Source organism: Branchiostoma floridae, chromosome 17, assembly GCF_000003815.2.
Source record: "Branchiostoma floridae strain S238N-H82 chromosome 17, Bfl_VNyyK, whole genome shotgun sequence".
NCBI lineage: Eukaryota > Metazoa > Chordata > Leptocardii > Amphioxiformes > Branchiostomatidae > Branchiostoma > Branchiostoma floridae.
In genome coordinates this window covers 14,939,180-14,954,513 of record NC_049995.1, presented here as the reverse complement: position 1 = coordinate 14,954,513, position 15,334 = coordinate 14,939,180, and the positions used below count along the sequence as shown (strand labels likewise).

Genomic DNA, 15,334 nt, shown 5'->3' with positions numbered 1-15,334 from the left:
GGCATGTATTTACAGTGCATCGGGTCTACCAGTCCCATAGTGGGCCGGATCGCACGCAGTCCGATGCCTAGGGAAATATTAAGTTTATTCACACATACAATCAACCATTGAACGCAACTTTTATTTCAAATACTAGTAAATTGGATGTTGGTCATATTCATTTTTCTAAAATGCTGGACACTGAAGAAGATGCTACAGGTAGTTGCCCAAATATCAGGTGCTATTTTTAATCTACTTAATTTCTAAGAATATTTTAATAGAACTACTGTCAATGGAGTAAAGCAAGTGAAAGTGCTTGATTTAGATTAGAGAACAGCATAATATTCCACAATGATATCACTTTCAGCACCGAGGACAGTACCGGTTACAACACACATGCATTACTCAGGAATAATATTACAATAGCCTACAGAGCCATTCAATTATAAATAGCACAACTTTGATATGAATATCAGTACCATACCAGTAAGAATACAGGCTAAAAATTGTCGTAAAAATACAACACATGATTTGAAATAAAACTAGATATGTACAATGATTTTGTACTTACCAATCTTGGCCTTCATAGGTTCGTAGTCGAACACCGCCACCCCTGTAGTCTCACTACCTGTACCCGATGTGGTGGGAACTGGGACAAACAGAAACATTAGGCTATCAGAGATGGCAGACTTCACCCCCTTGCTCATACTGCTTTGAGACATTTACAGTACCATAAAAAATAGCAGCAATACTTGACGCAAGGCAAAAGTGCATTGTGTATATGCACACACACACACACACACTCATGTACATACATACACACAAACACAGACACAGACACAGACACACACATGCTAAAAATTAAAATCACTCCCTTGATCGGATTGGTGAACCAATAATGACCAATAAGAAACTGAAGCAAGTACCTGCGATGAGAGGCTTGAGCTGATTGGTGATACATTGACCAATGACCAACTCTGTTACAACTGAAACGTGTACCTGCAATGAGAGGCTTGAGCTGATTGGTGACGGGAAGACCTTTCCCAATGTGAGGGTACACAAAGTCGAGCAGTTCAGCATCAGGGTGTGCTGCGAAAAGGTTAGCGGCCTTACATGTGTCCATTACTGAACCTCCCCCAACGGCAAGGTATGCGTCAAAGTTCCCCTTCTTAGCAAAGTCAATGGCAGCGTTGAAGCTGGATAGGCAAGGAAGAAATGTCTAGGAGTTAGTGTCACTGATTATCAGCACAGGCAGCATGTACTCATTTGTCTGTCACAATTTGAATAAAGCTGTAACAATCTTCTACGGATTTTGTACAAAGTTCCCTTTCTTAGCATTAAGTCAATGGCAGCATTGAAGCTGGGAGGAAACAGACAAAATGTTCAAAGTCAATGTCAACAGTAACCCAGCATGTACACATTAGTTTGAACAAAATTTGTAAAAGACTATTATCTTTTACTCAAATTGCATCAAAGTTCTCCAGGACCTTCAATAGCAGCATTGAATTTTTTAAAAAGGTCTATGCCAAGAACAGTCTATCAAGTGTAATGAAAAACACAGAAGAGTTGGCCACATAAACTTAACTTGCATTAAAAGCTCCAGGGAAAGGACCTTTAGGCCACACCAATTTAATTTCTTGGTTCACGGATTCGCTCGCTCCTATTTTTTTGGAAAATAAAATAAAAATAAAAATTACCACTCAGCAAATTTTTACCATTAATGAAACCATTCACCAACTTTCTGGTGTAGCAAATTGGCCTTTATATTATAAGCTCCTTAAAGTATGGGTACAGGTGCTGTTAATGTACAATAATAGTGTTTTTGTACTTTTTTCAAGCTGAAAACTTTTTTTCTTTATGTTTTGGATTAGCCGTCACCTTTACCCCAACCATTTTACAATTTTTATTTTTATTTTTATTTCGCCCTCTCGCTCCATATTTTTTATGAAAAAATCAGTGAACCAAGAAATTAAATTGGTGTGGCCTTAGCTGGTGTTTTATATTGAAAGGAGGCTATACAGGTTGACAAAAACAGGCACAGAAAGAGACAGGTTTGAAACTATGATAAATTTTAACACGCATAGATACCTTGAGTCTGTTGGTTCCACACGGATGTTATCATACACCTCGAAGTTGATCCCTGCCTTTGTCATGGCCTCTAACACTATCTGCATAGGGGGGAGCTTTCCAACCTACACAAATTAAATAGTATCAGTCATCGGGCAGGCACTGAAGGTATAAAATGTAATATCCTTCTGTCTTGTGATACACTAGTCGCAAGCTTGAAAAAAATTTGCAGGGATCACAAAAGGCAAAAAAAGAAGAAGAAGAGTTTACCGTCTTGTCTGTCATCAGGCACACTTTCTTGGCTCCCATATTCTGGAAATCCTGAAGAAAAGATACACGTATGGTACATTAGCAGGTCTTTCTTATAGTAGTCTAAAGTTGACATGAAATAAATAAATTCAATTTGGCAGATAAAAATGAGGAGAACTCACCATGCCCACCTCCTGTGTTACACCCATACCGTATCTGATAGTGGACGTTGCCATCTGGGTAAAATGAGAGTCAGAATGGTCATTTCTATAACGTTACACAATTTCATGGATATGTGCTATAGCTGCAGTGGCTTCACAAATCTAATTTTACAAGAACTAATTATGAACTCCTTGTCCTGACATGCCAGCCAGATAAATAATCACAAAAAAGTTGTGTGCATATGATCTGATGTGACCTAGATACTAGTAAGTACTCTCCTGAACCCAACAGACTTTGAACCAGATGAAGTCATGACATAAAACATCAGCCAATTCCCACAAATAAAGACTGCCTTAGAGTTAGATATTCTTTGTTTCCACACATAATATATTAACCAACTGCCGAGCCACATCATACTGGGTAGTTTTAAAGAACGCTTGTAGATAGATGTGCAAAAGTCAGGTGTAACGAGTCGCTTGGTGTAATATAACCAGCTGCTGCTGTGTCACGTGCCTGCAAAGCTCAGGTGTGTTACGCCGAACGGCGGTTATACCGGCTATATAGATACAGATACAGATACAGGCCCCGTCAGCTGAGGCTTTAAGAGCCAGTTTGACCGCTCTGCCTTAAACCATACGCTTGTGAAGAAGAAGAACTGTTGTATAGCCTCACCTCCACAGCATACTCTGTTTCTGTCGTCTCTGTCGTCTGACATCTTCTCTGTGTGGCTGCTCAGGGGTGAACATGGAAAAAAGTGAAAGAGATTTTGATCTAGCTTTTGCTCACTGAAGAGGTATTCTTTAACTTGTCATGACAGAGAAAACCAAAGCTCATAATGTACATGTTTTGCAGGTTCTGTATTTAGGGAAATTCCTCTGGCTCTTTTTTGACAAACACAGCTGACAGTTGACCACAGCTTAACGTCTCATCCTATTGAAGGACTGTAGCCCATTCTGGTAGCATGCTGGGCTTTGTCTAGTTGCAGAGACAGCGTCGCTATTACCACTGGACTATGATGGATTTTGATGCACAATGGAATGGGTTTACGATACAGTAAATGCATTTAAGTTCGCGAAGATTTTAATTTTGCGGTAGCGGTAAAATGGTCTTTTCACGGTGGATTCAATTTCTCCGTAGCATCATACTATGCAGTCTCTTATTGTTATGGAAAAATTTTTGCGGTGGTTTTAAATTCGTGGTGAAGTGGCCGCCGTGAAAACCGCAAACATTAATCCACCGTGAAAGTTTCTGCATTTACAGTATATTGATGATTGCAGAATATTACTAACAAGCCGATACTATCCTTACCTGGCACAAACCCTGCAGAGTGGGCGGGGCACCTACACCTGTGGTGATGAAGACAACCATTGTTTAATACCTGAACATACATGATTATTGAGCCAGCACTTATACTGTGTACAGTAATAGAGGATGTCACCCAGGCCAGGTTACCAAACTATGAGTTACTCAATGTGTACAGATGACAAACAGATGTTGACTTCAGTAGATGGGGTGACTTTTGCCTCAGTTCCCATATAGGACTATGGCTGGTTTGTTTTATTTGTTAAAAACAGCTGACTTTGACTTTGACTCTGACAAAGTCTGCTTTGCTGTGGACATGAGTCCCAAGCTTGCGTTGCTGGAAAAATAATAGTATATGGATAAAGTTTGTCCGTGTTACTCTATATAATACTTAATTGTTAAACAAACACCAACCACTACTCTATCTATATAACAGTTACATAAGTGACGTTGCAACTCTGCTCTTAGACAATTAAAGTCTTAAGTTATGGTAGCTGAAGCCATGGCTCGGTACAAGACAGAGGAGCAAGGTAAGACTTTTGGTAAGACTTAAACTCTTAACTAAAATAAAAACAAAGTTTGTTTTCAACTTACGATGCGCCCTCAACCGCCCGCACAACTTTCACGATCGCGTCCCTACCACGGGCCGCCGCCATCTTTGGGGTAAAAACAAACGATTTCGGACAAAGAACACCAGAAAGGTGGACAATCGTACCAAGAGAGCAGCTGTGTCAGTGTGTTTTTAGTTCACAGTGCAAAGTCCGACTGTCACAGCTGAAAGTTTGACATGTCCCTCCCCCTTTTGGAAACATACACTACTAATTTAGGTAGGACTTGATCAAAAGCCGTTTGAATTTGTATATCAACAAGACCCAAACAACTTTATCATAAAGACATCATCTTTATGTAAATACTAAATGTTTTAATTTGATTTTATAAATGAATATGAAATATTTTTTTTTGAATATACAACGTATTTAAAGAAACCTTATTTCAAACGCTCACCCCTCTAGTGTTTCATTATCGACCCGTCTGTGAAGTATCATGAACTTTTCACCTATAGCATCCAAACAACAAAAGACCACCTATACTACAATAAAATGACAAATTTTAGTAACATTTGCCTATGTTATTTTGTTAATATTATATCTATTCAAAACTGTTTTTAAAAATTTAATTGGTCTTAAATAAGTTATTTTTGCTTGAGGAATTATGTTTAGATGCGCTCTTCTTTGACCTGAAATAACCCCTGTTAAGTTCGCAAACTTTCACCATTTGATGGAATCAGACAACGGAGTCTTCAAAACAGCCGGAGGCGTTTTGGACATGCCTCAAACTCTGCGTAACTCTGGGCCCCTTGAACCGGAAAAACTTCATCTCAGCCAGGAAGCAGGAGAATCGCCATTTTTGGGGCGCAATGCCGAAAGAAACACCGGAAGGAGTGGACGATTTTCTTCGGGGCAGCCGGAGAGCTCTCCCGCCAAGACTTCGGAGAAAACTCCGTTACTGATCAACAACGGAGGCCGTGAAGTCGGACTGCAAGAGATATCAAGCAAGTCAAGAAAACCTGGTAGAAGAAAACCGAAAAAGTAAGATGTTTTCAACTTTATTCTGGGTGACATAATCGTAAAACTGGGTGTGACACCTTCTGATCAAAACAATGTCAAGTTTATAAGTGGACTTCGAATCACAGTTTGGCGTGAAACGTTCGCAGTTTGGTGAGAATTGCGTCTTGAGCAAGTAAATCCTATTTCAGAGGCTGTGATCAAAATACCAAAGTGTTAAAAACCAGTTGCTATGTGCACTAAAATGTCATGCTAGCACGTAACGTTAACATTACGTCATTCTGACCCACTGAAGTCACCGGACGTAACAACAATAGATTCTACCAACACAGGTGAACATTGAAAATTTCACATGACAGTTTAAAATATAAAGGTTAGAAAGTTAGAAGCTACTAGCTAGCATGTCTTTATTGATTATTGACATTTAGTTTTCATACTGTTTCTAGATTTAATATAACTAGACATACTAGAGACATAAGTTGATAAAAAAAGAAAGATGTCAATCTCTTGTCAAATACACAGTTAAGTTTCACATGTCAATTCAAATGTATCATCTTGAGAATATCTGAAATTCTCGACATTTGACAGTGTTATTGTTAGATTTCATACATAGGTGTAAAATTTTGTAAAGAATTTCTTTAATAAGTTGTATGGGTTAGATTATCAACATTTGCTGTAATTCAAACTTGTCTCTAAAGATTATCACCCAAAGGACTTTTGAAATATCTGTTGTTTTAAGACGGGTCTTCTTACAAAACAGGTCACTGAACATGCCCTACTTTACTAGTAGTACTAGTAGTCTTTCTTTACAAGTAGAGCACTGTATCTTAGAATCACATTTTAACTTTAAAGAAAGAAAGAATGTTCTAGAATTTCTGTTTTGGTAAACACTTGAATGACCTCTAGACTATAGATTGGCAATTGACTGCCCAAAGTGCTTAGGTCACCTGTTATTGCATCATACATTATTACAGGGCTCGAAATAATGGGTGCATGTGCACCCAGGTGCACCCAAAATTGGAGCTGTGCACCCAATTTTTTTCTGTGGGTGCACAGGGTGCACTCAAATATTTTCTTAGGTTTATGTATATAAAGATATCAAAGTATACTAGTATACATCATATTCTTGACGTCTAAGTATTAGAAAGATAATAAAAATGTCTGCCATGGTAATTGTTTAAGACTTCGATAGCTTGTAAATAAGTTTTATTGTTACAAAATGTAGGTTATTACTTCAATTTAAGCGGTGCAACCAAAAAGTTTTTGGTGCACCCAATTTTTTAAGCTGGGTGCACCAGTGCACCTAAACCCCAAAATGAATTTCGAGCCCTGTTATTAGGTTTGTTTAATGTTCACTCCAATTTCAAAGTACATAGTCTGCATTACAAAATCAATTTATTTGTTCAAGAACGTTACCTCACAGAGGTTTTGTGAAATAGAAAAAATAACATTAGGGGCAATAAAACCTGATGACATCATCCATGTAGCCCAAAAAAAATCAGATTTAGAATTCTTTAATGCCCCGGATGATGATCTATCAATATTCATCATGGCTCTATTCTTTCTGAATTCATAAACGAGAAAACAATGGAAGGTCAAAATGTCAATTTAGTCAGGTGAAATACCTTAAATGAGATTTAAGATTTAACAACTCAATTGGTACATGTTTGTGTATTAGTCATTGGTAATTTGAAAAAAATACAAACAGCAAGTACTCAACTAGCTCTCTCATCAGTCTTATCAGTTATCATTGAAAAAAAAAAAAATGCAAGTGTCAGTTAGATGCAAGTTTGGGTAACTTAAAGATTGACAGCTGTCATAATAACATATATAATGTAATATTGAAAATGAAACAATCTCTTATTTTGCAGAGTTTGGCGCCAGATCGCCATGAAGAGACAGTCTCTCGACGCCGGACGGCGCTATTTCCACGCCAGTGGCGAATACAGCGACAGCGTCGTCGTTTCCATGCCGACGTCGGAGGAAAAAGACGCTACCAACTGCAAGCAGTCTCGTCACCTACCCAAGTGGGCATGGTACCTTGTAGCAAGGTCCTTAGGGATTAAACTTAAGGAGAAGGATCGACCGTGGTTTGGGACTTTTCTGTACCTTCTGACCCTCATGAGTGGGCTCGCGCTGGGGATATGTACAGCTTGGAGAACTGTAGTAGACATTTTAGACATTCACACAAGTCAGAACGCTGTCGATGGGACCATTCACGTGTTGCTGACGATGGGTTGGATTTCGGTCGGCATCTATGCGAACGGTCTTGCCTTCAAACTGTTTTCAAACAAGCATTTTTACGACAGCGTCCGCGTGCACTCGAAGACGATTTTCAAGATGAACGCAGTGTTGTTGATCATCTTTCTGTGTGCCTTGTTCGGCGCTTTGACTAATTACAACAAGTTCGAGCAGTTCATGCCAGAACATTGCGAGAAGATAAACCTGAACCCGTGGATATGTTATGTGATGTACGTCGGACGAGTTGTGTTCTCGCTGTTTTGTTTGGGCTGGAATGCACTGGTGGCTACGATCTGTCTCTCTGTGTGTCGGACACACACCATAGGTAAGGGTGATGTCAACTGTTTAATATCGTTCTTGCCAGGCAAACATGTTTAGGCCAATATCAATTAGGATTTGACTATGGTCAATATTGACCGATATTATATGTATAGGCCAAGGAAAAAAATGTTGTGTTTCCTGTTTCAGTCCTGAAAAAATTGGGGTCAGTTGGTAGGGATTATCCTTTTTTTTTTTTTTTTTAGACTTTCGCCAAACTCAGTTAATGCAGTTTTAACGATTTGAATGTAAAACTGAAATGCATGAGGTCATTTATAGTTTCAATGTCAAACTCTTAGCCTATCATAATTGTGCATTTGATGGTTACGAATCTGTGGATATCTTTATCTTTAATTTATTATAGATTATAACTACAAGCAGTTTTTTTACTTGAATAGAAAGCTGACGGAATGAAAATTCATAATGTTTTGATACCTTTCACAGGGGTTTTTCTAGAAAAAATTGCAAGAGCACATGCATGTGATCAGTGTTCAATAAGAATTTATGCTTGCCAAAGGATCTGCTCCCCAGGGTAAGGGGACACATGGTCAGAGCATGAGGGCACAGCACCGCTGCTCCCTTGTTTAAAAAAATCCTTGCCTTTCACGTCATGGATATTTGTCTCTCTTCCCTACCTTGTGTACAGCCATCAGAAAGTTTATAAAGGACCTGGAGGAGGATGGGATGGCGATCGACACTGTGAGGTTTCTGAAGGGAGGGCGGTACCTCACCATCGAGATGTCAGGAGAGTTCGGCGACTGGCTCAACGTGGAGCAGACAGAAGGTCAGAAACAGTCCGATATCTTCTTTTTTTTTTACTAGTTGGGCCACACTTACTTAGTTTTATGGATGACATCTGCATGCATTGATTTTTGCCTGTTCTCAAAAAAAATTAGGCTGTGGCCACATGTGTTCCAATAGTAATTTCCTAGTCAGTCAGAATTTTATACTTTAAGACCAGAGGACTTGCCTGCTCTGCTGGGTAAGGGGGCACATGGTCAGGGCATGGGGCCACTCTTTTAACAAGTCTGACAATAAAACAACTTATGGCAATGATTTTCTCTTTACAGTCTTACTCTAGTACAAATTTACCAAGCATGGGAAAGAATAGACTAGGTGTTTAGTTCTGGTGTTTAACAGCATTGTTTCTTTGCAGGATTTTCCCTTTTATTGCTGCTCTTGTGCATTATATAGTTTTGAGGTCTCCAGAGGATTTTATCCACAGAATTAAGTCAGTATAGCCTTACATGTACAATACAGGTCCTGTGAAAGACAGTTTTAAGAGAAAGGGCTGCCCAATTGCTGGTGGCCATTACATGCAGATAGATCACTTGTACTATATGTAGTATGAGAGAACTATTAGTCAAACATTTGTAAGTTTACTGTTTTATGATGATAAGGCCACACCAATTTAATTTCTTGGTTTTCGGATTTTTTCAGAAAAATTTTGGGGCAGGCGGTCGAAAAAAATAAAAAAATGAAAATTTGCAAAAAGTCTGGGGTGAACAATATGAGGCTTATATAATGGGCGTATGACGTGACGACCGGACGCACGTCATAGGCGGGAATTGGGCTCGAAAGCCACGTGACTCACGCCTCGAGAAATCGCGAGACCGGGGGTAGAACCCCAGATCCTGATCACACTGGAGAGAACCAGGACGTCCCCGAACCAGCTCTTCGCCCATCACCGTCTCGTACGCGCCATTTTGTACAACCGCCGAGCATCTCCCCCCTTTGAATACTCCCAAATTCTACTCCCATACGTCTACCTTTTGACTTCCCACTAGTTTCTCCCCTAAAGTTAACATGTTTTGCGCCGGCAGAAGGAAGATACGGCCACCAGCGCGTTTCGTCTCTTCGCCCGCAGATGACGACGAGCTCGAATGGCATTCCACGCCGGCAGAGCTCTCGAAAAGACTGGAAAATGAACTGCTAGACGTCACCCGACAACTTGAAAAGATGAAGGCAGATATCGGCGCTGATTTGGAGAGGGCCGGAAGAGTTCGCACCCCCCTCCCCACCACCGCATTTGAAGATGACGACGGAGGTCAAAGGTCTCCAATCCCAGAAATCCCAGCGCGACTTCAAGATGGCCGAACGGAAGAGCACACTAGGGCTCAGCGTACGGAGGTTCGAGCGCCCCATCCTCACGCGAGGCACAGTGTTCCGACTCTGCGGGAGGTTCGGGCCTTTCATCAGCTGCAGAGCGACCCGGCAGATTTCCTGCGGCACGTCCCAAGTCACAGCAAAGGGGAACAGCAGGGCACAGTGCGCACAGACGGCCACCCCCCTCCCCCCAAGTACAACACTCAGCACGTCCAGGAAAGCCTCCCACCTACCCAAGGTAAGAGACTTACCAGCGGTCTAACCAGGAAGGCGCACGACAGGGTCGTTAGGGAGGTGAGTTGGCCTCATGAATATGTTTTTTCCGCCACCACCGCCATCACTTATGACTCATTGACTTACGACCAGTTTGTAGCGGGGGAAATGTCCATCATCCTCAGTTCACACACCCACCCGTTAGAAAGCCGGAACAGGGGACACATCTTGAGGGGACTCATGCTGGAGGTGCCCACATACACCTTTCGGGGTATCAGAAACTTTTTCAAGATTTTACTCATTCACGCAGAACATGGCCTGTTCAACATTGACACTAATACTACCCTGGCCGAAGTGCAGAAACTAAAGGAGGATCATCTGCGGCGGCCCTCGCCGGAGATGGAGCACGGTCATGCACGCAGCGGTCTCCAGCAGGCATCACCCACCGAGAGAGCCGGAGGTCCACGCAGCACATACTGCTACAAGTACCAAGCCAATACCTGCACCTTCGCCACCGACCACATCTCAGCGTCGGGTACATTACATGTGCATGCCTGCAAGTTCTGTGCTAGGAATAGGCCTGAAGTGGATGCTAGTCACCCTGCTAAGTTCTGCCCATTCAACAGAGATAGGGGAAGACAGAGCGGATACTCAGCAAACCGTGATAGTTCCTGACTAGACTCTGTTCACAACAGGCACCGGATTTCCTCGGCAACGACCTCGACTGTAACTACAAACGAAGAGCAACGCCGCGCTCTAAAGCCCTCACCAGCTCAAACAGCGAGCCGTGTTCCCCCACAGTCCCCCTCAAGCAAGACAGCAAAGACATACCATGGTTCTCCTACTCAAGCCACGCAGAGGCCCAGTACCCGCGGCCGGCCTGCAACCACGGTGCAGTCTCATCAGCCGGACGCACTCCTCCTTCAACTCTCCAGCGGCCCCCCCGCACCCACGATCCGGAAGCAGGCGACACACACAGCAGCTCGCTCGCAGTCTTACCAGCTGGGTGCACCTCCCCTTCATCCCTCCAGCGTCGCCCCCGCACACACGGTTCCGAAGCAGGTGACACTCACAGCATCCCGCTCGCAGTCTCACCAGCTGGGTGCACCCCCCCTCCCACCCTCCAGCGGCGCCCCCGCACCCACGGTCCCGACGCAGGTGACACTCACAGCAGCCCGCCCGCAGTCTCACCAGCCGGGTGCATCCCCCCTTCAACCCTCCAGCGGCGGCCCCGCACCCACGGCCCCGGAGCAGGCGACACCCACAGCTTCCGGCCCGCCGTCGCACCAGCCAGCTGTACCCCGTCCCCAGCCCTCCAGCATCGCCAAGCACTCAGCCCGCGACCTGCACGACATCATCTACGCGTCAGGTCAGTACAACTTTCGGGGCTTGCGTATCCCGTTACAAACACACCTGAATATTCCAGCGTGGCGAGCTTCCTTGGAACATTACGTTGATAACGGTATCGTGGAATTCCTTGAGTTCGGTTGGCCCATTGGTTTTGACTCTCAGTATTTACCCGTGTCTTCCAGACGGAATCATAACTCGGCCAACAACTACAGCGCCGCAGTCGACCAGTACGTCAACAAGGAGGTAACTCTCGGAGCCACGCAGGGTCCATTCCGTTCACCGCCCTTCGGCAGCGATTCTGTCACGTCTCCACTTCAGACTGTTCCGAAAGGCAGCGAAGGCGACAGGCGGGTGGTAGTGGACTTGAGTTTCCCGCCAGGGTCATCGGTCAACGACGGCATCCCAGCGAAACAGTACCTGGGTCAGGCACTCCACTTCACCCTCCCCAGCCACGAGGCCTTCGAATCTCTGATCAGGCGTAAAGGACTCGGCTGTCATTTGTACAAGCGAGACCTAAGCAGAGCCTATCGGCAGATACCAGTAGACCCTCACGATTACCATCTACTTGGCTTCGTCTGGCGGGATGAGTTCCATTTCGACATTACATTCCCGTTCGGGTTGCGCTCGGCAGCCATGGCGTGCCAAAGGACTACCAACGCCGTCTCCTTCATCCACGCAGCGGAAGGTTACGAGTGTGTGAACTACATAGACGATTTCGGGGGCGCCGAAACCCCAGACGAGGCTGAGCAGGCCTTTCTGTCCTTGGGGTCGACTTTTCAACACCTTGGGTTAGCAGAATCGGTAGAGAAGGCCACCCCGCCTTGTACGAACATGACCTTCCTAGGCATTGGCTATAACACCCTAGAGATGACGAAAAGCGTGACCCAAGAGCGCTTAACTGACACACTTCTCGAATTAGACACCTGGCTTGGCAAAAAGAGAGCCTCCAAGCAGGAGATTCAGGTACTCCTCGGCAAGTTGGCCTTCGTGGCAGTATGTGTCCAGCCCGGCAGGGTCTTTTTATCGCGCATCATCAACACACTGAAGGGCCTTCGGAGACAGCATCACCGTACACGGCTCTCCAGCGACTTTAAGAAGGACGTCCGGTGGTGGCGCACCTTTCTGCCAGAGTTCAACGGGATCTCCTTGATTAAAGACCCGTCACGCCGCACCCTACCCGACACGCCAACCACTGACGCCTGCCTCACCGGTTGCGGTGGCACATACAACCGGAAGTACTTTCGCTCAGTCTTCCCCACCGCGCTCGTGCAGCAGAAGCATCCGATTCATCGTCTGGAAATGCTAGCCATCATTGTGGCGTGTAAGGCCTGGGGCGGAGACTGGTCTGGCTGCACAGTGCGGATCGCCTGCGACAACGAACCCTCCGTGCAAGTCATCTTGACAGGACGTTCCACCGATACGTTCATGCAAGAATGTGCTAGAGAGCTGATTTATCTCCAAGCTCGTTACGACTTCGCACTCTCGGCCTACCACATCCCCGGCGAGACCAACAGACTAGCGGATGCCCTGAGCCGTTGGCACACAGGTCCGAGTTACCAGAGTCAGTTTCAGACCGCAACTGCCAACGAGCCGTGGACTGAAACACCAGTCTGCCAAGCTTGGTTCGACTTCACTCACACTTGGTAGATTAGCCGCACCTGCCAGCACTCCTCACCTGCACCTGACTTTGTTCCACTTTCATACCACAGGTGACGCTTGGACCCTACTTGAACTAGACACCCTGCGTACCCAGCAGCAGGCATTCGCAGCCTCTACGCGGGCGAACCACCAGACCCAGTTCCGGGCCTACATCGCATTCTGCAAGTTCTTCGGGAAGGTGCCCATTCCAGCCTCGGCGCATCTGCTGTCATGTTACGCTCAGTTCCTGAGTCGCTCACTCAAGTCGCCAGACACAATAGCACACTACCTCTCGGCCGTGAAGCTACTCCACCAACTCCACGGCCACTACCAGTTCAGCCTACAGCAATTTGAACTACAACAGACTCTGCGCGGCTTAAAGAAGACTTTGCGGCACCGCCCCAAAGAGCACCATCCCATCACACCAGAATTTCTACTACGAGCACGTGAGTTTCTCAAATTGAACTCCCCAAAAGATGCCACCACCTGGACAGTTCTCTTGATGGGTTTCTTCGCTTACCTACGAAGATCAAACCTTGTGCCCACGACTGTGAAGGCCTTTGATAACACCAAGCATCTGCAGCGGCGAGACATCCTGCGCGCCAAAGAAGGCCTTCTCATCCGGAACACTTGGTCCAAAACCATTCAGGCCAATGAGAGAGACCTCGTAGTCCCCATCTTGGCGATCCCAGGCTCTCCGTTGTGCCCGGTGGCAGCCTATAACAATATGTTACAACTCTGCCCAGCACCAGCTGACGCGCCGGCCTTTCTTCTACCACCAACAGCACGGCGGCAGCATCGACCATTGACTGCTTCCACTCTCACCAAGGAACTAGCTCGTCTAGTTAAGCAAGCGGGCCTTCCGAAAGGCCATCACACGCTGCACGACCTACGCCGTGGCGGATACACCCTGGCCTTCGAGGCCGGCGTCCCCAGAGAGCTACGAAAGCAACACGGCGATTGGAGATCAGACGCGGACCTGCTCTACCTCCGGCCATCCGTAGAGCAACGCCTCCGCGTTCCAGCAGCCATGCGGCATCTCATCCTGCAGCGCACGTAAACAGCTCCTCATCAACATCCGAGTCTTCTTGGCCCCTTCGGCTTGGCCTGTGACATCCAGTGCTGTCGAGAAAATGTATATATACCAGCACACGAAATTGGATTAAAAGATGTCACGCGCCCAGAATGACTACGTCTGATTGAGTGTGAACAATTATGGGCGTATGACGTGACGACCGGACGCACGTCATAGGCGGGAATTGGGCTCGAAAGCCACGTGACTCACGCCTCGAGAAATCGCGAGACCGGGGGTAGAACCCCAGATCCTGATCACACTACCAACCGCCGCCCAACAGCGTCCTCTGGAACTCTCTAACTTAGTGTTCAGTCTTCCATTTTAATGCACTCTAGTCTAGCCTTGCACAATGTAGAGATTAGCCATTGTTTTTAGCTCGTTCTGTAACCAGTTTGAACACTTGTTTGTCCAGCGTATTGTCACAGTAGCGCCAGAATTCGCAACTGTTCACAGTATTTTAGCTCGGTTCAAGCCGTAGAGAGACAGGCTAGAACATTTAACTTTATATGTCAGAGCTGTACAACAGGTAGCGCCGGAATTCGCAACCGTTAACAGTATTTTAGCTCGTTTCAAGCCTTCGACAGACAGGCAAGAGCATTTAACCGTCTTATGCGTCGGAGCCATAGAACTGTCTTCTTAACGAGATCTTGAAGCGTTTTTATGACCCTCAACGGTCACGTTACCTTCATTGTTATTGTCATTGCCTTTGTGTCAAGTGTTACTTCGTTTTTTACATAGCGCATTCCCATGCTTAGCATTGTAGGCTAAGCCTGTGACATCCAGTGCTGTCGAGAAAATGTATATATACCAGCACACGAAATTGGATTAAAAGATGTCACGCGCCCAGAATGACTACGGCTGATTGAGTGTGAACAATTCATGCTCCACAGGCACATAATCACTACCTGTCTGTCTGCAACACTGGACCTGAGCCAACCCAGACTTCCCACTCTCCAAGCATCCAATTACAATAACATCAATTTCCACCTTACATCCTGCAAGGCAGCCACTCTATGGTATTCACATAACTGTAGCGCACACCAAGACATTAGACAAACAAAAAACACAA

General features: G+C 45.1%; 2 protein-coding genes across 2 annotated transcripts in view; one reads left to right on the top strand and one right to left on the bottom strand.

Annotated features, from left to right (window-relative positions):
- The window catches only part of LOC118404056 (hydroxyacid-oxoacid transhydrogenase, mitochondrial-like), an 11,500-nt gene extending 6,939 nt beyond the window's left edge, over positions 1-4,561 (bottom strand). The window contains 9 exon segments of the mRNA XM_035803011.1: positions 4-67; positions 551-628; positions 979-1,175; positions 2,068-2,171; positions 2,317-2,367; positions 2,478-2,531; positions 3,130-3,185; positions 3,766-3,803; positions 4,354-4,561. Coding sequence (XP_035658904.1) covers positions 4-67; positions 551-628; positions 979-1,175; positions 2,068-2,171; positions 2,317-2,367; positions 2,478-2,531; positions 3,130-3,185; positions 3,766-3,803; positions 4,354-4,415 — 704 coding nt within the window. The 5' untranslated portion in view covers positions 4,416-4,561.
- A 422-nt stretch (positions 4,562-4,983) lies between these two features.
- Positions 4,984-8,964, top strand: LOC118404349. Its single transcript, XM_035803418.1, has 4 exons — positions 4,984-5,348; positions 7,196-7,890; positions 8,530-8,667; positions 8,954-8,964. The coding sequence occupies exons 1-4, from the start codon at positions 5,038-5,040 to the stop codon at positions 8,962-8,964; spliced, it is 1,155 nt and encodes a 384-aa protein (XP_035659311.1). The 5' UTR covers positions 4,984-5,037.
- Positions 8,965-15,334: the final 6,370 nt, after the last annotated feature.

What these genes read in the sequence shown, in the direction of transcription:
- LOC118404349 (XM_035803418.1), top strand. Translation starts at nt 5,038, where the DNA reads ATGGAATCAGACAACGGAGTCTTCAAAACAGCCGGAGGCGTTTTGGAC. An exon ending in GGTAGAAGAAAACCGAAAAA is followed by an intron (nt 5,349 to 7,195) that starts GTAAGATGTTTT and finishes CTTATTTTGCAG; the next exon opens with AGTTTGGCGCCAGATCGCCA. An exon ending in GTGTCGGACACACACCATAG is followed by an intron (nt 7,891 to 8,529) that starts GTAAGGGTGATG and finishes CCTTGTGTACAG; the next exon opens with CCATCAGAAAGTTTATAAAG.